This window comes from Penicillium solitum, assembly GCF_028829755.1.
Source record: "Penicillium solitum strain IBT 25940 chromosome Unknown utg000004l_segment0_segment0, whole genome shotgun sequence".
In the NCBI taxonomy this organism is placed as follows: Eukaryota; Fungi; Ascomycota; class Eurotiomycetes; order Eurotiales; family Aspergillaceae; genus Penicillium; species Penicillium solitum.
The window spans coordinates 1,143,621-1,166,368 of record NW_027072124.1 but is presented as its reverse complement, the minus strand read 5'-3'; the positions used below and the strand labels follow the sequence as shown (position 1 = coordinate 1,166,368).

Genomic DNA, 22,748 nt, shown 5'->3' with positions numbered 1-22,748 from the left:
ATCATGGTGATGATGGAAGACTGCAGATGTAGGAGACGATATCTCAGTGCAGGAGTGGAGGTTAGAAGCTCAGCGGAAATGAAGGTACAGAGCTGGGTCTAGGTAACTGCATATACGTAGTAAGTGAGCAGCATTAGATAGTCCTACAACCTCATCACACTCTAAAGCTTGTTTGGTGGTACGGGCTATTAATCGGGGAGAGCGTCTCTTAATCCACGAGAAGGAAAGAGATAAAGAAGACGAATAGTAGCCGGGACTTCGAATATTGCTAGACATTTAATAAACGAGGATTACGAGGATGATATCTTTACTATTGGCCTATACCATTATCTTAAGGATAACCTACCTAAATTCCTCCGGAAAGTGTAAGAGGCGAGATATAGTATATATTGGACCGTCCCATAGATGCTTGTTTGTTAATAGACTGGTCCTTCTTTGGTTGATTTTCCTGTGTATAAATACCCTGGTTTGTTAGTATTGAATAGATCATGATTCTTCCTTTGCTTTCTATCCTCCTTAGTAGTAGTCTCTACAACAGTATATAGATTACAGTATTATCGATACCAAGATATATTCGCTCTATTAGGAGCGAAATAACTTCGACATAGGCTCAGGGTTTGATAGGACAAGGTTCAGGATCTAGAAGCGGGCTCGGTATTGGCTTTTGTTGCTTCAAAGAGCCAGAGCCAGGACATGAAACTCCTGTTGAGTGTAATCCATAGTGCGAAATGTGTTCTTGATTATCCCACAAATTGGGGATTCTAACAGTACTTCTTAGGTCTTCTGCACATGCAAGGGTCTTTTTTAATGTAATGGACGGACATATAAGCAGCTTTGCGGCATTCGTATGTGTTGAAATACTCAAACAATGACATGACCCGCTAGCTAAAATCATGCCTAGTGATCAGGGTATTAACATCATCTCCCCTTGAAGAGGAAATGGATCGATTTCGTGTTACCTTGGTTGATCTTCTGAATTCTAGAACTGCGTTTGTATGAGCAAGGAGAGCGTAATTCAGGGCTTGAAACGCGAGGTACAATATTTTGATAATTACCTGAAGATTGGATGACATTTGGACGAAGCCCTTATATGAGTGAGCTAATCTGGGGTTACATATGTCAATATTTAGAGTAGTAGGTAGATTGTTCTATTTGCCTTGTCTATGTTAAAAATACATTTGCTTTGCTTCATCCGAAAGCCATAAGCCACGAAGTCACGGAAGCGTCAAGCAATTCAGACCCGCGGTCCTCAATTAGCCCTGCCATCTGAATTTACCCTCCCGCAGGGTCTTCACGACACCCAGAGGCATAAACTCGCGATTCACAGCAGCCAGGCTACCGTAATTACGAACCATCCCTTCATGATACAACTCCGCCACCCATCTCCAGTAGGGCGTCATTGTTCCCCAGTGGGCATTGATAGAGTCTTTAGAAGACTTGTGATCAAGGGAATTCTGCTCCCTTTGGAAGCTCGAACTCAGTGCCAGGCTCGTCTCACTCGGCACCTCGGTGAGTTGCGTGTACACATCCACAAGGGAAGGACTAAATGTTTCCGCATACCGGTTGTACTCTTCCAGGGACATGAATGACTTGGAGTCAGCGCCCCATTTGCTCCAAAATTGGCTCCTAACATCAGAGCCGTGCTTTTTGAACTTTTCCTTGGCTGCTTCATATTCTTTCTCATCCCTCAGAGAGGCCTTGTGCAGTAGCTTGCGGGGGGTCTGTTTGATGTTTTCACGCATGGCGAGTAGTGTGATAAAGGGATTGAGAAGACCCAAGCCGCCGAGTTCAATGGGATAATAGAAGAATCCATCTGGAAGATCGTGGATATCGAACCGTTCTGCGATCACAGTCCGTAGATGGTCGGTGACACCACTGATTTGATCGGATGAACTATTATCATCTAAGCTGTTGTTGAAGAGTGTGCGCTCGATGCGACTCAGCGTGGCAATGGCCATGTCAATATGGTCCCTACCGAAGCAAGTGGCTGGCTTTGCAAAGTTGTTGGTAAAGAAGCGACCGAAGTAGCTGTTCCATGCCTGTACCCAAGCGAACACACTTTTGCAGGATGAAAGTTGTCGTTGAAGCTCTTCGATATGCTGGTCAACCTGGGCCTGGTCGATTATGAACCTTTCTTTCTCCGCATCCAGAACCAGGAAGCCCCAGCGGATGTCACCGGTGGGAAGGGCGGACTCCTTTAGGGTGTCATTCAAGCCCATCTGCACAGTTCCAGTCTTCTCCGCGTTGAACTTCAGACCCATTACTTGACTAAACTGCTCCATTGCCTGCCATGCCTTGACGCAAGTTTTCTCTGCGCCCCAGAACCAGAAGTCATCATGAAGCCGGTACAGGAAGGCGCCTTCGGTAGCCTGATTGACTGCATAGTCCATACAGAAGAGAACGGATTCTCCGAAGCAGTCACCGAGCGTATGACTCATTGGAAGGCCACGCTTGCGGATTTGAATGCAGGCATCAGCTCCATCTTGGACAAATTTGAGTGGAGCCTCTAAAAATACTCCGAAAAACTTGATCCACAGCTCAGAGACCCCAAAGAACTTTAGCACGGTGAGCATGGTGGCATGGGGCATTGAAGGGCCAAACCACTCAAAGTCCGACCGGACTGCAGTAAAGTCGCCGCGCTGATGCTTATGGATGATTGATTCTGTGATCAGGAGGTGTAGAAGGGAATGCTTTGCATCCAGGACGTTGTTTGTGTCGGACCCTGCGGCATCATATTCCCGTACGCCTTCATAGATTGAATCTGGTAGTTGACTCATGAAATACTGGTCGGTGTATGTCTTCCTTCGAATCTCGTTGATCTTGCCGGAGTCTGAGTTGGCTTCTTGGCCAAGGAAGTACTTGCGCATTTCCCTGTGCTCTTCGGGGATATCTTCCTGCAAGGTCTTCCAAGCGTTGGAACGTAGGAATGTCTCAAATACCTCCCGAAGCTTGACAGCCCATTTCGTTCCGATATACTGTAGCAGAAGGGCATCGAGAAGGTCTTCATCCATGAAAACGCGGTATTTACCGTTGAGCTGACGGCGCATTTCAAGGGAAATACCATCAGCGTCTCCGGTCCATGTCCAGCTCTCGAGCGAGGCAATGCGCATGTTGAGCACATCTGCCACCTCCTGGGCAACCTCGGTGTTCCGCATGAACTCTTTCAGAATGGCTGTCTTTTCGTCACTGAGGATGTCGCTCTTAAGCAGTGCGCCAGAGACCCATTTGAGTTCATCTACATCGAGCCACTCGCCCTTTGAGACCAGGTCTGTGCCAAACGATTGGATACTTGCTCGAAGATCCTTAAGTGCCTGTTGAGAAAGCTTGGTTTTGGTGAATAGATCATTGAGGTAGGACCGAATTGCATTTTCGTTCACATGGGTCGCAGCATTAAAAACCAAGGACTCCCAAGTCGCCCGTTGCTCATGCATTTCTGCCCGTCCAACGTTTTCGAAGTTTGGGTCGGATTCAGTGGATTTGGATTCATTCGCAGTGGAAGTAATGCTTCCATCCAATTCCGACAACCATTCTTTGACCAAATTGCTGTAGAAAGCACCGTGCTCGTGCTTTATCTCAAGATACCGCAGCTCCTTTTCAAGCTGATCGATACGATCCTGTAGAGCTGCCTGGGAGATGGAAGGGTCGTGGCGACTTTGCAGAAGAAAGCGACGAATGTTCGTATGATCTTCCGGCTGCAAACGACCCACTCCTCGTGGAGTGAGTATGTCTTCTGATTCCTCATCAAAGGAATCAGCATCTAAATCTACGTCGTCTTTGTCGAGTGAATCCTCGGGGAATCCCTTGAGGCGTGATATTCCATCCAGCAAAGCCTGAGCATGGGTGCGCAGATCTGGGGCTGCCTTGGCAACTGCGAGAATTTCGGTTTTGCGCAGATCAAATAGGGCGCGTTGCTTGGAGAGTTCACTGATTTTTGTGGCAGTGATAGACTTGAGAGTCTGTGGGAGAGCTCCATTTGCCATGGTGTTGGAGCTTTGAATTTTATGAGAGAAGGTCCGACTGAAATGAGAAGTCGAGAAGATAATTCGAGGTTGAGAGTTGAAACGTGGAGTTCGGGAGATGCCGCGCCTTACATGATATACAAAGGTTCCCAACATTCAGTCATAGATGAAGCATTATAACCTTGGAAATTTTAACGTGACATAATATTCTCAAAGGAAAAATCCAAGCGGGCACCCGATTGAGGTTTTGATATTTTTTGAGGCTGAGATTTGTGCCACCTGGGCATAACTCCCTCTCCTTTTATCGGGCACCTAATCAGGTATAGCGTCAACTGGTCAAAGTACGAGAACCCCTGTGGGATATGAGAATGGAGGGCTCAGATTGATTGCACTCCATGAATATTCATAGACATCTTCTTCAAGTGATGATGAAGAACGACGTTCAAAAATCCCATACAGCTTCAACCCCTCATGCAGAGTCAAATCGAGTAGCAAATACTTCAAGCATCCCTTGGATTCTCCCTTTGTGGTACTCACTAGCAAAAATAGCCTCTGCAGACTTAATGCACATGTCCAGGAGATCAGTACGACTCAAGCCAAAATGCTGTGCGGCCAACAAGTACTCATTGGAGACGGGGCTACAGAAAAACCCCACATCATCGGTCTGTGGAAATCAAGAGTCAGGGAACGAGAATATATCTCCATCTGTGTTGGAATAACTTACACATAATGCGATCGGGCAGTCTTCGTGTCGCCAATAACCGAAATGGTGATCCAAGAACCCCCCATTAATCATCTTCGCATGGACGTTGCAAGAAATGCACAGCTCCAGGCTGAGCTTGCGCCGCGCAATCTCCTTCTTGATCTCATCGGGCACATGGATAACATGGCCCAGTCGGTCAGGCTGGAAAGAAAGAAGGGTCGATAGCTCGCTTGCGTGGTCACAGCAAAGTGAAAGGTGATTCCTAGCACATTGGCCTTGGCTTTCGCAAATGGTTCTTTGTAAAGCTGACATCGCCTTTGGTTGGGTTGCCGCATATATCCACCCCCACAACCCCGCGCGACTTGTTTTCGATCGCAAGATTGACAATATCGTCCGCTTTTGCTGCTGTCATACTGCCGCGATCGATGGCTAGAATTACAAACACGGACATACGTTTAGTTTTGCTTCGGAATTTCTCGGTTGTATCCAGAACCGAGTTGATGTATTGTTCTTAAGTGATGCCGGGAGATGCTCTTGGTATGGTCCGTAGCTCGAGGTACACCACTCCATCTCCAAGAAAGTCCTCGAGGACTGAGTTGGTGGCATATACCAAGCTATCTAGGTCGTTGCAGAGCTGGTAGGTCAGCTTGGAAAACGTTGAGAAGAACCTAAAGCCTTCATTAGATTGGAAAGTGATGATTTTGCAGCATTGTCGAGAGTAGACACAGACACCTACGTTTCCAGTGTATAATCAACCTTGCCCGGAGGCATTAGCACCAGCGGATCTTCTACATCGAGATTGGGATTCTGTTCTTTTTTGCGTTTCCAGATCTCATGCAGGCATTGGCGACTGATGCTCCCACTGAGATAAGCGTGCAGCTGCAGTTTGATCTAGTCAGAAAACCCAAATATTACGAGACGTCGATCATATCTCAATCTTCGGTAGTGCTTTAGTGAATCTCTGGCCAACTGGCTTTGAGTCATCCATGGCTTGGTCAGGTAGTCAAGTCTACGAGGATCGAGGGATGTAGAAGCGGACAGAAACTGCCAGGGTAGGTGACTTCTTCTTTTCCCAACTTCACATGGACATCACCGTCCACCTGTACGATATGGCCCCCACGTTGGAGGGTTTGAGGTAGAAGCGAATAGATTGCTGACATGACAAGTTGATAAATTTAAGCCAATAGTATCGCCTAGAATACACCGAGGGATTGACAATTGCGGCTGTTAATAGGGGTTGGACCTCTATGTTCTGGCGCTACAGCATCTACTTTGCCTTAAATGAATTAGAACCAAATTGATAATCTATGTAGCGCTTCCCCCTCTCCGGCACGTTGTAGAATAGTTAAGCTGATTTCAAACCATCCTGTTCCCTCGCTCTTTTTCGTTCCATTGGTAATCCAAGCAATTCCTTAAATACTCGCATCCTACCATTCTTTTGAAATCACTCTACCAGTTCCTTGTCTTATTCAACTTTCAACGCCCCCCTCAAAACCCCACAATGGCCAAGACTCTTGCTATTTTCGGTGCCACAGGCCAACAAGGCAGCTCCGTCCTGAACCATGTGCTGGACGACCCAGAGCTTTCCCAACACTACAATATCCGGGCCATAACCCGCGATGTCAACTCTGAGAAGGCGCAGCAATTGAAAGCGAAAGGGAATGTCGAGGTTGTTGATGGTGACGTGGCCGACTCGGCCTCGCTAGGTGCAGCCTTGACCGGTGTGCATACGCTCTTTGCTATGACCACACCTGACTTTAGCGCCGACGCCTTCCAAGTCGAGCTAGCTAACGCTAAGCGGATTGCCGATGTCGCTGTTCAGCAAGGTGTCGATTATCTTATCTGGAGCACTCTCCCAGCAATTCGCGATATCTCCAATGGCAAATACAGCGCGGTCATCCCCTTCGATGCAAAGGCCGCCGCCGAGGAATACATTCGCACTCTTCCTATAAAGAGTGCTTTTGTCTCCCTCGGCTCGTTCATGGAAAATCTCCAGGCGCAAACATTTTTAGCCCCCAAACAGGCCCCCGATGGTACCTACGTGCTAGCCCGTCATATCTCTCCCCAGGCCCAGTTCCCCTTGCTGGATGCTGTGGGTGACACGGGAAAGTTCGTGGGCGCTATCCTTGCCGAACCCGAGAAGTACCAGGGAAAGCGACTCCACGCTGCCACAAAACTATACACCGTGGAGCAGATCACCGCCCTCTTGTCCAAGAGTTCCGGCAAACCCATCGTCTATAAACAGGTCTCCGCTGAGGAGTTCAAGGCAGGATTACCTTTCTTCCAGGATGTTTTCGCGGAGGGATTCAGCTTCATGGATGACTATGGATATTTCGGCCCTGGCTCGGAGGCGTTGGTTGCAGAAGCTGCTGCAAGCGCCCGGGGCAAGCTCTCCACTTTCGAGGAGTACTTGGAGAGACGCCCCTTTCAGCTTGTATAGACAAGTAACCATTTCAAGTGTCAGTTTACTTAACATGATTAGATTGAGCTAGCCTCAAGAGGGTATAGAGTTGATGTTGGGATAGCAAAATAAGTCCAATAACTCGGTGGCTTCTTCGTAGTGCAGCTTTCCTACCCAATAATCTCAATATCAACACTGAGTCCATCACTGACAACTCTATCGTGGGAAGGTACCACCAATAAATAATGGTTTGCTCTCGGGGGAGAAAGTGAGAGAAGGGTTCCGGAAGTTCTGTAGATATATGGTTGAGACTTGGGAGCATCTACATTGGACACGCGGTCTGATCTGGCGGACCCTCAGCTGAGAGACATTATATTGAACTCTTTTAGGTAGAGGTTTTAATGTGTGTTTGAGTGGATTTTCGGATATCTTTTTGGAGGCTCTTTACTATCTGCATATGCCATTGAGGGTCTCCTACAGTTACTTAATATTAGAAGGCAACATGGTTGTCTTGGGTGCCGCGAAAGATTGGCCGATGTTCCACAAGACTCTTCAGTTTACGTTTTTAATCCTGTTGATGACACTGTCCTGGTCCAATACCTTCAATCTAACCTCATGTGTGATGTTTTGGTATCGTATAACTAGTGTATACGAAAGTGAATTAAAATATGAGGACAGGCCCCGAAATACAATATCTAGGTGGAATTGCTGAGATGATCGAGTTGTTGTCGAGGCAGGCTTCCTGCCTAAGGCAGATGTGACCTTTGCTTCTCGCGATCTCTCTCTCTCTCTCTCCTTTTCTCTCTTTCTCTCTTAGAAGCTCAGCTTGATCCATGGGTTTCTCCCCCTTGGTCCTTCCGAACCTTCTATACTGTATTCGGAACATGCATCTACCGTTCCTTCGGGGTTTCTTCCTTAGGTATTATATATTGTAAAGTCAACATTGAAGTTACTTCACACCTTCACTTGTTATCCCAACCCTCTTCAACTTGCGTCTCTCGTTCCTTCTCTTCGATTCCACCTAAATATCCGAGTTCGCTTTAACGGGTAACAACTCTTCCCTAAATTGACTTGACGATCCTGTTCTCACTCGCAAGATCTTATATCCCCTTATCGATCATCACGTCGCCCCACACCATTCATGGAACACTCATCTCGAAAAGGACCCGGCGAAGAATTATGAAAACTGGAGCACAACCAGAATGTTGTGGGCACGAATTTGGGCATGAAGACACAGGATTCGTACTTGTCTGGGATACAGGAAGAACAAGATACTGCTGGGGCAGTGAAAAAACAAGAAGTCCGCCCTACCAATGGTAAGGTTTCAGTGTGCTCTAAGCAGTTATCTGGATACTAATATAGAGCAACAGCCACAGAATCGATCAACAACGCCGCGCCTAACCAAACCAGAAGCTCAATTCCATCAGATCTCTCGCATCGATCCGAGAGAAAAGTACCTCCATGTCATACACGGGTGAAAAGAATATCACACATACATTAGATGTAGCCCGCGGTACGGTCGAGGACTGCCCAGTGTCCCCTGTGTACTGAAATGACCAACGAATCGATTGGAGAACATCAGCTGCAATCTCTGATGTGGGATTTCGGTATTTGGCTTCATTGAAGCTCACCCGCCATGAGAAATGCCATCCAAATGGTTCATTCGAAAGCCACGGCCCCAAAAGATACACGGTAAAGAGATGATCATTTGCCTTCTTTCACACGATTGAGGACAAGAACTATTCACCTTCGACCGCCTGGCCATACAATGACTACAAAGCGTTCGAAGAACGCCGGAAGAAGAACGTTCTTGATATCTGGTTAGAATGGTTGTAGATGCTGCCCCAGGCCCGATGTCAACGAGAAACCACAGCAGGAACAAGCAGAGTCTCTAGCGGGACCTGAAGTCGAGGTTAACATGCTCAACTTGAGGTTTCATAATACAGCCGATGCATCCCCTCGTCTAGTTCTCGGTTCGTTGGAGGAGAAAGACGAGAACGAACTTGGGAAGTTCTTCGATACCACGACGGGGGCTTCTATAGGAGCGATCTAGCACCTTTAATATATTACGCAGATGACTTCTGGCAGACGGCTGGGCCACGCCACCCGCCCGAGCTTATCTGTAATATGGCTGAACAAATGAAATTACCCATCTGCGAGTTTGTGACTGCGGTCACTACACATTGTCTCGCATCGAACGTGAATGCAGCAGATGCTACTGATGTGAGTATCGCTCGTTTAAGGGCATATATAGGCTTACTAAAATTACCACTCTAGTATACCAAGAGGGTTTACGGTGCACTGTATATACAGGCCCTAGAGGATATGCCGGGCGAGTATAGCAGCATCTGTGGGGACCTAATGAAAGGCAGTCCTGCCACCTTATACACTCAATCATTCACTCGCCCAGTCATACAACGGACTGTCAGTATCGCGCTAGCATTTCAATGATAGTAGCGGACCTCCCCGACCCAAGTGGGTGGCCGCCCTTGTGGATGACTACGACGATGGCTCCGGTGACGGTGAAGGCGAATTCGACGAGCCTAGTAGTGTTATGGCAGCTAAACTGTTCCCGTCGGTTTAAGTCAATTGACACAATCAACAAAGGAGCTATTGTGAATGACACCAATAAGCAACCGTGCATGAGAGAGCTGGCCCCAGCGGCCCTGGATGTCAATTCGGACTTGGAGCAGTTCGAAAATGCCTACAGTCAGCGCCGGCCTGCATCAATTTCCGCGTCGCAGCTTTGTGACCTACAAAACGAAAGCAACGATCCACGAACTCGAGTCGAACCTGAAAGAAGCAATGGAGGGCACAATTGACTCTGTTGCCGTTGTCTCCAAATACTCTCACATTTTCAGTAACATTTATCCGCAAGGACCGGCAAGCTACCTCGGATCCAAGACGTATTACTATGAAAGTGAACGCAAAGCGAGGAAAAAATCGATACAAAAAGCGCTCTTGACCGAACGGCAATGAAACAATGAACCTTTGAATCCGCATCCCACCTATTTCACCAATGTATCTAAGATCTAAGAATGAACATGACTTCGACAGCCTCGCTGACCGCTTATTGCCTCGTATGAAATGTGAAATCTAATCTACGACGCCCGGAGTAAGCACCACAAAAGGAAGTTGACGCATAATAATTTTGAAGCAAACAGCTTGGCGATATATCATGTTGTAATTACTTGGGTACTCGGCTTACGCGCCAAACTTAAAAAGAGGCTGAATGCAAGCAATGCATTCCTTCGACAGGGATTCCCCGAGCCGCTCCTAAGAATAGACGACAGCGTTCAAAATTCACATGAAACCAACAAATACCAACTATAGCACTGTATACGAAGGAATCGTGTATGAACGCCATGTTACAGTAATACCACTTGTTGCGACAGCAACATAACTCGTAAAAAGGATCCACATCTGCAACAGGTTTCGACCTCGGGATACGCCTATCCACCAGCCACTATCCTAGACAAGCCCTAGGTAGAGTTCAAGGTCAAACCGCCAAGACACGCGTACCAAGATTCGCTGGCAACGGCTCCCGAGCGACCCGTCGTATGATCCAAATAATAGACCCCAAACATGCGAAGGGTAAAAAAAAAAAAAAAAAAAAAAAAAACCCTCGTGTTCGAACTCATGTGAATTGGACCCTAGCATGTCAGGGCTTGACCCTGCTCCTCTACGGTACCGAATTGCCGAAGTGGGCTGAACAGGCTTCGATGAAAATTCTGGAAGCCACGTTGTCCCACGGGAATTGGATGTGGGGTCGTTCGGTTCCAAGATATGGAAAGGCGTTATTTTTAGCCCTAGATCTGCCACATATGGAACCCGCTAGGTATCTGGCGAATGCTTTGCGTTCCAAATGTTTGACATATGGTGCCATGTGGATTTGTTTGGTGGATGTGTGGGGATGTGTGGTAGAAACTGGTAGAGGAAATGAGTGCTTCGAATAAATTAGTTTGTTGGCACCTAAACTTTGCCGCGGCATGTTTGAATCTCGTTTAGTGTAGTAGCGTGGATGAAGCAGCCAACAGCAGCCAAGCTGGCTTTGGAAACAGGCACGTTGGCTTGCGACGGCGTTTCCGGGGACATTTTCCTGGCACTGGCCCCACTGGGGCTGATATCCACTGCGTTTGGATGGCGTCAGCGTGTTATCCAAGCCATAAGCGACTTGCACCAATCGCAAGACTGGGATCGGGTCAGTGTGGTGGGGATTTCTGTTGCTAAGAGCCGGAGCCGCTTGGAGCCGGTTGTTATCCCGAGATATGGGTCCGCACAATATCTATCCACGAGAGATATGCAGCCTCGATATCTCGCACGATGGGTAATCAAAGACTGGTGGATCGTGCGATATGTCCTAGATATGTACGGAGTACTTGTGGGTTCGCTGCAATCTCTCGATGTTTCCTTTCCCGCTATCCCGCTATCCCGCCTTGCCTAGGTACACGATACATCGTGTAAAGTATTGCAAGCTCCGGGAAACACATGTGCACCTCCCTTGTTATCCGGATCATGGCCACGTATCAGATTTCCCTAATCGTACGACCGCACGTCGTCTATGAAACGAGCATTCGAAACTCCCGGACACCGTGCATGGAATCCAATAAGCCGTGTCCCATACAGAGATGGTATCGGGTTATTCCCGGAACCCACCTCGGCAACGCAAAAAAAAAGGCACCGGCTTAAAGGAAAATAGGGAAGTTGAACTTATCAACCGTAAGACAAATGATGGCGCAATGCCGGTTCCGGGATAGATTCCTCTGAAACAAGAGTATCATTCTGAACAGGACCGGGACGAGTCGCAATGCATGATTCTGGTTACACGATCATTGATGTGCGAGCCACAGGCGCCCTATGACACTGTTGCACCAATTTTCTCGGGTATGATGGGAACATACACGCCAAGCTGAGTCACATGCACCTGCCGAGATGAAAGAGAAAAGGCAAAAAAGAAAGAGACACATATCTGCCTTCCTGCAGTCGGAACCAAAATGCGGTATAGGCGGTAGAGAGAATCCAGTATTTAGGCATAGCTGGGCCAGTGATTGGAGGGGGTAGTGGTAAGCCAACGGAGGTACCTCCGGGGTGTCGTATCAAAGGGAGAGGCTCGAGGATGGGTGAGATGACCTTCTTTGGATTGTTTATTTTTTTCCATTTCCATGCTAGTGTGATTCTACACCACAGCGTGTCTTGATTTGCATATCAATGCTGGAAGTATCGAAGACGCATCGAAGGAGCGGGACGAGGCTGAGCTGAAAGTGTGGCTGTGGGCTGAGACGAGAGTGGGGGATGTCTGAGACGTGTCAGTCTCTACCAGGGCTCTCTTTCTTTGGGTGGTAGTGGGGAGTATGATTTTGACATGGACTGCCACCCTTCGAAGCTAGACGGGTGCCGACGTGCATGCGTCAAAGCGGGGTGCTTCTTTTTCAAGGTTGCCTAGTTTGGTTAAAGGATACCTTGTCGCGAAGAAGGTGTACATTGGGCCGAGTGCATTATCAAAATGGCTGTATGTCCACAAGTACTTAGAGAGAGTGAACATTTCTAGCAAGTCACAATCACAGTCTCACCACCATAACGTGTGTGATATGACCAGAGAAGAAAGCCAGGCATCTCAAAATTACCGAGACTAAGGGTGATAGAGCAACATCCCTGGCTCCAGTGAGGCGCAACGGTTCCATCCCCCTGGGTCTGTATAATTACCATGTAAGATTATTCTTGAGATATTGAAATACATGTATTACTTGGAAAGAGTCTCCATACATCATACTAGGTAACCCTAAGTAAATGAAATGTTAGGGTGTTTCGAATAAGTGCTACAATATCGTATAGGAGATTGCATTCTCCAACCTAAACATTTGAGATGCTACATCGGGACAATTGTTATAGTACTGGGTACTCTATCGGGGAAAGGGAGAATGCGTAAATTGCCCTGGAATGGAGATGGCAAGCCCCTTCCGTTCTCTCCTGAAGATCAGACCCATAGCTCAGTTTTAGGACACTCAAACTTCTTTTCTTATTTCCCTCATTAATTAAAAATGAGTATACCCCTGAGAGTGACACCCTCAATGGCTGACCTCAAATCCCCCGACTAGCTCGCACTGTACGGAGTAATGGTTGTTTTATTCGAGTTTCCAAGTTTCCAACCTTGGAAGGTTCTAAGGAATATTCGATGTACCTGACAGTAATACTACCGTATTAGTACATATGTATTGAGATTAATAATACCGTAACGAAAAGAATTTCATCTGGCGTTGCGTCTTCATGATGTCACCACAATGATTACCTATTCCCCGAAAACAACCTTGGAAGTTGCCCAGGTGGAATAGTATAAGGGATAGCTAGGCAGTTATAGTTAAATAAGGAGATATTCTCCAATGTAGGAAAAGTCTAACGTTGTCATGAAAGAAAAGTTTTTTTTTAATATATATACTTTTTCTATTAATCCAATCCATCTTACAGAAATGACCCCGGGAGTACTCCGTACGCAATCACTCAACGCACTCCCCACAGAATGACAAAGGGAACAAAGAGCAGAGAGCATCAAGGAGAGTTTTTTTTTTTTCGCCGAAGGTTTCGTCCCATAGGGGGAGCCCGCCATCAAAAGTGGGGGTCGTTATTTAGGGCTGTTGATCGTAGCAAGGAGCGGATGCGAGATTGACTGGTATCATTGTTTACATGCACATTAAAATGGAGTGCAGAGTTAGCTCTGCGGCTGAGGGACTCACATACCTCTCTAGGCAGTATGGCGCCGTTCAATGCAGAATCTCTGACGATATAAGAGTCAATAATTGAATGCTACATAGTAATGACGTGGGTTCTAGTTACAGGTTTTATTCTTTTTGGTCGACTGTACCAGTAATTTTGACCTTCCAGAAGGAACTTTGAAAGATTCAAAGTATTGAGAACCACAACGTTCCCCTGAGCCATGTCTGTCATTTATAATACACTAGCTTGTACTCCGTATACTCCGTGCTCCGTACAAGAACGACCCTGTCAAGTGGACCTCTAGTCCCCCACCAAGGCCAATGGAAGACCCCAAGAATCATGGAAGGAAAAATAGTAAGACATGCATTTCCCCCCATATATGTACCCAAGTATGTACTACGGCCATCCTTTGACCCCAGTCTTTGCCCTAGGAGCCGTGAGGTCCGAACCAGTACAGGATGATTGGGTGAAATGTTCCAAATGAGACAGCCCTGTCCCCGCTAGGATTAATGTGATGGCCAAAGCAAGCGCCCAATAACTGCTAAGAACTGATCACTAGAATCAATTGTTTGTAATCCACTAGATTACCGCCCATTCTGCTATTTGACACAAGCCCCATGTCGCACGTCAGAACTAGAAAACTATATATGTGAAAGCGTGGCATGACAGCACGGGTTCTTCACGATGTACATAGGTACCCAGTACGGAGTACGGAGTACGAGGTGGGCAAATGAGGTTCGATAAACAACTTCCCCTCTTCATCCCGTCTGCAACCCCCCTCCCCCCCTAGTCGGATACTGGTGGAGATCGCTCACTGGTTGCCGACTTGAGTTATGGATCACCTGAGGCACAGTGATTAGCGGTCAGGATGTTTTGATAATTATCGTGTCGCTGTCATCGAAGCAGAGTGGCTGCTACGAACACGCAGATCCTTGCTTCAGCCACCGCTCTTTGTCTTTACCTGGTTACTGGGTGGGGTATATTGGGGCTAGTGACGAGATACTGCATCTCTATAATTATACTGGTAAATCAGAACTGCTCTCAATGATGTCGTTGATACCGTGGCGCTTTACTTTATATAATCCAATAATAATAGATCTTACTTTAATTCCCTACAAGTTTTAATCTATTTTGTTGATGTCGCCCTAGGGACCCGAGGGACCCGAGGGTACTCTCTTTTCTAACCCGCCACAACCGCCCTGCACAATATCACGTTGATAGCGCACGGATGGTGGATAGGAGACACCGTCAGCGCTGGATCCGAGTTGAAAATATAGTGAAGTTGCGTATCTGTCAGGGCATATGAGTCATTTTGTTCTAGCACGGTATTTGTAGCCCACATAAAAAAAACCAGATAAAAAACAAAGGAAATTTAACACGAACGAAATGAAAAAGCAAAAAATGACGTCTATTGCCCTTTTTGGATAGTCGTACCTGTCCATCGCATTTTTCGATATTGCGGCGCATAAAAAACCGCAAGGAGAGCGCTGTTCCAAATGAGTTGCGAACGCGGGGCTCCTATGCATCCAAGTACCTAACCGCCATGACTACCTGAGGTCTGAACAAGATCCTTGTCAGGAGCTGCTAGGTTTATGCGGCTGTTACGACCAAAAGAGGCTAACTGTCGCCCTTGGACAGCGCTAACTTCATTCCACAACCCACCCGGGTGACGTGAAGGAGCACAGGATCAGGAGAGCATAGCCTTTGTAGTGAGGGGGTGCTGAGGGATTTCAATTTTCTTTTCTCCGGCTGTAGCGGCAGAATTGTGAATGGAAATAATCAAGGAAGTAGTAAAGCACGGCATCGCCAGCTCATCAAGTTGCAACGGCTGCGGGGTTGACCCAACCCCGCAGATGTTCCTGTGCATTGCGGCTGGTCACACTCTGCATCATACAATCTGTATTACTGTGTGCCTTGATAGGTACGAGGTGGGCTGAGAGCAGCTGAGAGCAGCTGAGATAGAGCAGAAAAAAAAAAAGTTCCCGAGAATACAGAGTTTGGAAAGCTACCAGATACTAACTAAGTCGCGGGAAGTGCGGGCCTCGTAGGGCGGGACAAAATACCAATACATAATAACCTTTGGAATGTTATATTTTTCGGGGTGGGTTGACAAAACAGAGACATCAAACTCCCCGATCTGTTTTTACTTTGGAGAATCCACTCCATCTGCACCGCCCAAACCGTTTTTCACTGCCACATCAAGCCTCACCGGTTCAGGGATGACGTTCAATTTCAACGTCCCCTATACTTCGTAGATGACGGTGTACTACTATAATGCACACGGACCTTATAGTGAAATTTGCGGTGTACACCGTACCATCCTACCATTTCCTCCCTACCAAGATGTCGAATAGGAGGAAATGATGATGTGCGTCGTGATCGACTCAGTCTCTTTTGTCTCGGGGCTTGGGCACAGTAGTCGCCCGACCAGTCAACAATGAACACAAACACAACCTTGGAAGAAAACACAACACTAGATAAGACCGTGTATCATAGGGAGAACAGGAAAGTCTAATCGAATCTCGCGATCAAAACGCAGGAATCCGAAGGCTCCGCATATCTTCCCCGGACCGCCCTGTCGGTGCTAGGCGGGAATTTCCACGGAAGTAATACAGGTAAAGAATGAGCGTTACGGAGTACAGTCTGAAGGTAATAATCTCAAACGTGATTATAATACTAGACTAGTCGACTAAGTACGCTGCGATGTGGGGGAACTGGAGCCCGGCGGTGTCTCGGACTATAGAAGTCTGAATGAAATAGACTGCTATTCTTGTATCCACCGTAATCCATAATTTCTCGGGACATTTTTTATTACAACATATTAAACTTGAAATCTGAATAAAGAGAAAGGGGAAGATCCCCCCTTTGCACACCGTGAAAGACTCAGGAGAGTCTGTCATAGGTGGATTGTAGGGAAATTGTAATAATCCCGTCCCCTTTAGGGCTCCCGTCCAACACACTTGAAACACAGATCGACCCCGTTTGGCCGATAACATTCCCCAGGAATTCCAAGGATCGTCCAATTATACCGAGCAACGGGTTTCCGTCTGACAATCATTCCACATCGTCATCTCGTGGTAGGCAGCTCTGTATTTTGATAGGCACTTGGGTATTAAAGTAGTACCTAACTGTAGGGCATGCCTGAAGGAAATGAGCAATTGCTTGTTGCCATACGGTGTAGTATTTAATCATTTCAACGGCCCCTTCATTATTCTATTTTTTTTTTCTCTTCTTACGCTAGAGACTTCTTTGTTGCCTTTTGTTTTCCTCGGTTGAAATCTCAGCCTCATTCCTAGTTGTGGTTGATATATACACTGGTGAGTCTTAAAAAAAAATATTATTTTGCCCTAACAGACCATACATTCCAACATTCTCTCTCACATCCACATCACGACTAGAATATCTGCAGTCGCAGCTTGAAACTGATGTTTCTTGAAATATCTATTAACTCGGATGTCTTGAACAGAAGAAAAAAAACCCCCAAAAGAAGAAAGAGATCAAAATTACGACATAATTCGATTTGTTCCATGTTACCGAACCCCAGTATTTTACCCGAATTACCGAACAATACAGGTATACAGCAGCACACTATTTCCCATACCGCATGCTACGTCTATTGTAAGTACCCAGTACCCACTGCAGCTTCAATTCGCAGAATTGGGATTCATTGATTTAATTATTTTCCCTTTTCCCCCTTCAACTCTTCTTTACCTCCCCTCTCTCCCCTTAAAGAGAAGGAAAAAAACTCTATACTCATACGACGACAAGGACAACGCAGGTCTTCTCCCTCTCGTCGCATGATCATCCAAAACTTCCGCAATTTTACCCACTCCCAACTCGCATACGGATTTAGTGGCCACCACGTAACCGTGCAGCAACTGGATCAACTCGCAGTGATCCTCCAAAACGGCACTAAACAATCCAACATCAGCGAGCTCCCTAACTTGGCCCAGTCTCCGATTTCCCGCCTTTCCCCTTTCGACCGCGTGCATCCACTGCGTTGGCAACTCTGTCGCAATTCCCGATTTTCATCGCATTCTCCTATCCTAGCTTCGTTGCGCCGGGGAAAAATCTCCCTGCCCTTTAACACGGGTACTCCCTTCGCCTGCCGCATCGCTAGTCTCCAATCGCACCCAATCGCACGGCGCCCTTGTCGGACTAGGACAACCCTTGACTCAGGTCTTTTTTTTTGCTGCCGCTGTCTACTTCCGCAAGCACCCAAAGCCGGTTCTTGGGGCTCTTTCCTAAATTCTGGTAACGATACCTGCATACGCATTACCTTCGGCCTTTGGCTCGCTTTGGCGCACGCCCTTGAATTTCGAACCGGTTCCGCGGCGCCTTCCCCAATTCACTCGGTGATTCCACGCTCAATTGGCCCATATCACAACACGCCCCTCTTTCGGTGCAGAGCAGCAGCTTCCCCCACGCACCGGCAGATCGACACGCATAAGAGAGGGGTAACATTGGTATCATTGGAAGGACATACAGAGAATCAGCCGGGCTCCGAAAGAAGCAAGACGAGAACCCGCGTTCCGCTTCCTTGGGGCTGGAGATCATTCCCTGGTTGATTTCGTTTGTGACGTCTGTCCCAGGTGGTTAGCATCGGCTGAGAATCTCTCTCGTGGATTGGCCGTTGCACAGGGCCAGTGCCCTTTGCGATTGTTATCAGGGACTTTTTTTTTTAATCGCTCAGATTTTCTTTTGTTGCGATTTCTTTTCCCGTGAGCTGCTCTCCGGCAGGGCTCTCCGCATTACACCCAATCCAGGACAAGATGCAGCAGAGTTCAAGAACGGTGAACTTCTGCTGAGGACGTGGCTGAACGATCATTTCCCCACCGTGTCAGAATATTCTACTTTCTCTTTTGGCTCGGATCGCATAACATTCCTGACAGGCGGCAGCCTTGCGAACCTTGACGGCAGGCCGGTTCCATACGCTGTTACCCATTCGCCCACTTCTGAGTCCAGGTGACTCGGACGTTGGCACGGTATACCACGGGCTTACATTTCCCCTGTCGACAGCTGAGCTGTTGTTCTTGATAGATAGTCGTTATGGCGTATGCTACGACTACCTCACCGATCCTGGATGCCGACACCCAATCCAACTTAAAACTTGCGACATCTCTCTCTCAACCGTCCTCCCTACATCATGTTGTCACATCTTTGCCATCTGGTCCTTCCCTTCCTTCCGCACCCTCTTTCACCTCTTCCCCGACCTCTACTCCTACCTCATCCTTCCCTGCTCCCGACACACCCTATACTTTCACCCCTGCTGGCACCCCCCTACAATCTGCAAGCGAGGGACTCTACGGCCGAGTGAATGGTTATTCCCTGCCTACGCCAGGCCCCCTCGAACTTGGCGAGTCCATGATGGCCGTTCCCGGAAACACAAATCCCTCCAGCTTCAATGACGCTGCTGTGTCCACCAAGCCGCCGGGCATCATGCGACGGATCTCAAGAGGCGCTGCCAACAAACTTACCCGCAGGCGGCAGTCTACGACCCAAAACGACAAACGGGATCGAAGCACTGGTCCCATCATCATGCGTCGACGGAGTGATAGCAAAACCGGCACTCAACCTGTTCGAGATAGCGCTCTCGATTCGAGCAACGAGGATGAAGCCAGCGAGGCCTTGGACAATCTAGGCGCATGGGGTGGCTCGGAGGCATCCAGTCTTCGCAGCGAGAGTCGTATGAATATGGCTCGCGACATTGGCCCCCTCCCCACGGTTGCAGTTGCGCCCAAAGTAGACTCCGCTGTCCAGCGGGGCACAGTCCTAACCAAGGTAACTAAGAAACGCAGGAAGCAAGTTCGCTTCTTCCTCGACCTAGATGCCGCCAAGGTTTTCTGGGATGTCTCCAACCCGGCCAAACGCTTCTATATCGATGATATCAAAGAAATCCGGGTCGGCGCCGACGCCCGCAACTACCGCGAAGAACATCAGATTCCTGAAGATTTGGAGCGCCGATGGTTCACCATTGTTATTGCGGATTCTGATCGCTCCAAGGGCCGAACAGTCAAAACCTTGCACCTCATCGCTCCTAGTGACCGTATTCTTGACCTGTGGATTACCACCCTTGAGCATATCTCTCGATACAGAATCGATCTTATGTCTGGTCTGGCAGGTTCAAGTCAGAGCGAAGCGGTTCTGCAAGCACACTGGCAGCGCGAGATGTCGAGACTCTTCCCGCAGGGTCCTCCTCCAGTTGAGGAGCAAAGTCTCGATCTCGCCGCCGTGGAGAAGGTCTGCCGCAGCTTGCATATCAACTGTTCCAAGAACATGCTTCGGGCACAGTTCACTAAAGCTGACGCCGCCTGTAACGGCAAGTTGGATTTCTCCGAATTCAAAGATTTCCTTTTGCGTTTGAAGGAACGAAAGGATGTCAAGGATATCTTCAAGCTTCACACCGCAAAATCGAAGGAAGGCATGACTCAGAGCGAGTTTTTGACTTTCCTTCGTGACGTACAAAATGAAGATATCGAATCCGACCGGGCCTACTGGACTGCACTGTTCGACAAGTACGTTCGACGGGCTTCTAAATCTCGCACTCCTTCTGCAGAAGGATCGGAGCTTCCTCCACCTGTATCGCGGATGAACGTGGATGCATTTGCCGCGTTCTTGTCTTCGTCCAGCAACGGTGTTTACGCTTCGCGTGCTCCCCAGTCAAGATTCGACCGGCCGTTGAATGAATACTTCATCTCGAGCTCTCATAACACGTACCTCCTGGGCCGCCAAGTGGCTGGTGCATCGAGCACCGAGGCTTACGTTAGCGCGCTCCAGCAGGGATGTCGTTGTGTCGAGATCGACTGCTGGGATGGTGCAGATGGACGCCCCATCGTGTCTCATGGGCGAACTCTAACTACCAGTGTCCTCTTTGCGGATTGCATAACTGTCATCAACCGATATGCCTTCATCACATGCGACTTCCCTCTCATTCTTTCTCTTGAGGTGCACTGCAATCCGGATCAGCAACTAGCAATGGTCAAAATCATGAAGGAGACATTCAAGGAACGCCTTATCCTTGAGCCCTTGATGACCAACTGCCACATCCTTCCGTCGCCCGAAGAGCTCAAGGGCCGCATTCTAGTCAAAGTCAAGACTTGTGACGAGTCCCAGTTTGATCCCCGGCAAAATACTGTCGGCTCCGTCGGCACCCATGGCCGCAAACGCAGTGCTAGTACGCCATTCGTACGCCCGACTCTCCCTGATATGAACATCCAGACTCTTCCCTCACTCTCGAGTCCCCCCACAATGGGTCCCGTAGACAGCATTGGCCCTTTGATCTCTCAGGATAGGCGTTCACTTACTGCTACAAGCATGAGCAGTGCAACTGAAGACAGTGACGGAGCGCTAGTGTCTGTTCACACCGACAAGAAGAAAAAGCGGCGCCAAAAAAGCAAGATCACTAAGCCTCTTTCTGACTTGGGTGTCTACACTCGTGGCTACAAGTGGCACAGCTTCTCCTCCCCAGAGAGCAGGCGGTACAATCATATCTACTCGTTTGCCGAGCGGTCATTTGAGAGCATCACTCAAAGTCACGACAACAAGGTTGCACTGGAATCGCACAACCGCAAGTATCTCACGCGAGTGTATCCTTCCGGATTCCGACTCCGTTCATCTAACTTTGATCCGAACAAGTTCTGGCGCCGTGGTGTGCAAATGGCAGCGCTCAACTGGCAAACTTACGACATCGGCATGCAAATGAACCAGGCTATGTTCGCCGCTGGAACTGACCGTACCGGTTACATTCTCAAGCCCGAGAGCCTTCGCTTACCAGCTGCTGATGATGGAAAGCAGAAGCGCAAGATGGAGCGCAAACTAGTTCGATTCTCGGTCGACGTCGTCTCCGCACAACAACTCCCCCGTCCACGCACCATCGGACAGGACGACAATATCAACCCTTATGTCGAGATCGAGATGTTCAGTGCTGATGATCGTGGACAGAGCTTCGTCCTCGGCGAAGGTGGCATGGATGCCTCTGCGCGCAACGGTATGTCCGGCATCGGATATCCGCACCGTCGCCGCACCAAGATCGAGCAAAGCAATGGCTACAGCCCCGTTTTCAACGACAAGTTCAAGCTGTCGCTGGAAACTAAATATCCCGATCTTGTGTTTGTGCGATGGACTGTCTGGAGCTCAATGGACGGTCGCAGTGCAGGCAATAACAACAGCGTGCAGCTGGCCACTTTCACCGCCAAGCTCACCAGTCTCTCTCAAGGTTACCGCTACTTGCCTCTCTATGATGCCAGCGGTGACCAATACTTGTTCTCAACGCTTTTCTGCAAGATCTCAAAGCAAGAGCCCGTCTCCGTTCAGCGTCTGGACCTCGAAGAGCTCCGCGCCGAACGCATGGGTATTCTGCGCCAGATCGGCCAGACTGTCTTTAAGCGCTCCTCGTCGGCCGAGCGCGAAAGGGATCAGCCACACGATCGCAGTGATTCCCCAAGCCCTGAGGACAAGGAAGGCTCCCCTAGCCTGACGCCCACAGTGTCAACAACGTCAAACTCATCATTCGTTCAATGATAGTCAACTCACATCTCATCTCGCCCACCTCTATGGCCACCGCAGCTTTGCGCTGGCTTTTCACCTCATCCCTCTCCCGATCTGGAATCTTGTTCCTATCAATGTCAGCATTAACCAAGGTTCCGGCGTTTGTCTTTCTACTGCATCATATCCCACTCTTTGCTCTCATCTGTGCCTACATTGCCGGACGTTTTGTTTATTACGCCATTGTCATCCATACCCGTCACAGCGATACCCCCCAAGTTGCTTCGAGTTTTATTTTTGCCATTTACCATGGGTATTATCTTGTTCATCGTCCTTGTCCTGTCATTTGTCTGCTACAAACCCGGAAACTGACCATCCGGCTATGTATTTGACTGGGAGATGTGTTTGTGTTTTTTTGTTTTCTCCCATCTTCTCTCCCTGTTTTCTTATGTTTGTTTGGTCTTATGTATGTCTTTGCTTTTCATATTATCTC

General features: G+C 48.2%; 7 protein-coding genes across 7 annotated transcripts; 4 read left to right on the top strand and 3 right to left on the bottom strand.

Moving 5' to 3' along the window:
- Nucleotides 1-1,253: 1,253 nt before the first annotated feature.
- On the bottom strand, nucleotides 1,254-3,980 carry N7455_006437 (uncharacterized protein; the record flags this gene model as incomplete). Its single annotated transcript, XM_040956873.2, has 1 exon — nucleotides 1,254-3,980. One exon carries the CDS (start codon nucleotides 3,978-3,980, stop codon nucleotides 1,254-1,256), a length of 2,727 nt encoding a protein of 908 aa, XP_040812650.2.
- Nucleotides 3,981-4,428: 448 nt separating this feature from the next.
- N7455_006436 (uncharacterized protein) lies at nucleotides 4,429-5,074 on the bottom strand (the record flags this gene model as incomplete). The annotated part of the gene is made up of 3 exons (XM_065605360.1): nucleotides 4,429-4,623; nucleotides 4,684-4,863; nucleotides 4,973-5,074. 3 exons carry the CDS (start codon nucleotides 5,072-5,074, stop codon nucleotides 4,429-4,431), a joined length of 477 nt encoding a protein of 158 aa, XP_065461214.1.
- Nucleotides 5,075-5,173: 99 nt separating this feature from the next.
- Nucleotides 5,174-5,646, bottom strand: N7455_006435 (uncharacterized protein; the record flags this gene model as incomplete). Its single annotated transcript, XM_065605359.1, has 3 exons — nucleotides 5,174-5,330; nucleotides 5,399-5,553; nucleotides 5,578-5,646. The coding sequence occupies 3 exons, from the start codon at nucleotides 5,644-5,646 to the stop codon at nucleotides 5,174-5,176; spliced, it is 381 nt and encodes a 126-aa protein (XP_065461213.1).
- Nucleotides 5,647-6,163: 517 nt separating this feature from the next.
- N7455_006434 (NmrA/HSCARG family protein) lies at nucleotides 6,164-7,102 on the top strand (the record flags this gene model as incomplete). Its single annotated transcript, XM_040956908.2, has 1 exon — nucleotides 6,164-7,102. The coding sequence occupies one exon, from the start codon at nucleotides 6,164-6,166 to the stop codon at nucleotides 7,100-7,102; it is 939 nt and encodes a 312-aa protein (XP_040812621.2).
- Nucleotides 7,103-9,190: 2,088 nt separating this feature from the next.
- N7455_006433 (uncharacterized protein) lies at nucleotides 9,191-9,647 on the top strand (the record flags this gene model as incomplete). The annotated part of the gene is given in 3 exon segments (XM_065605358.1): nucleotides 9,191-9,286; nucleotides 9,341-9,487; nucleotides 9,504-9,647. The coding sequence occupies 3 exon segments, from the start codon at nucleotides 9,191-9,193 to the stop codon at nucleotides 9,645-9,647; spliced, it is 387 nt and encodes a 128-aa protein (XP_065461212.1).
- Nucleotides 9,648-9,763: 116 nt separating this feature from the next.
- Nucleotides 9,764-10,042, top strand: N7455_006432 (uncharacterized protein; the record flags this gene model as incomplete). Its single annotated transcript, XM_065605357.1, has 1 exon — nucleotides 9,764-10,042. One exon carries the CDS (start codon nucleotides 9,764-9,766, stop codon nucleotides 10,040-10,042), a length of 279 nt encoding a protein of 92 aa, XP_065461211.1.
- An 8,778-nt stretch (nucleotides 10,043-18,820) lies between these two features.
- N7455_006431 (putative 1-phosphatidylinositol-4,5-bisphosphate phosphodiesterase Plc1) lies at nucleotides 18,821-22,291 on the top strand (the record flags this gene model as incomplete). Its single annotated transcript, XM_040957041.2, has 1 exon — nucleotides 18,821-22,291. One exon carries the CDS (start codon nucleotides 18,821-18,823, stop codon nucleotides 22,289-22,291), a length of 3,471 nt encoding a protein of 1,156 aa, XP_040812520.2.
- Nucleotides 22,292-22,748: the final 457 nt, after the last annotated feature.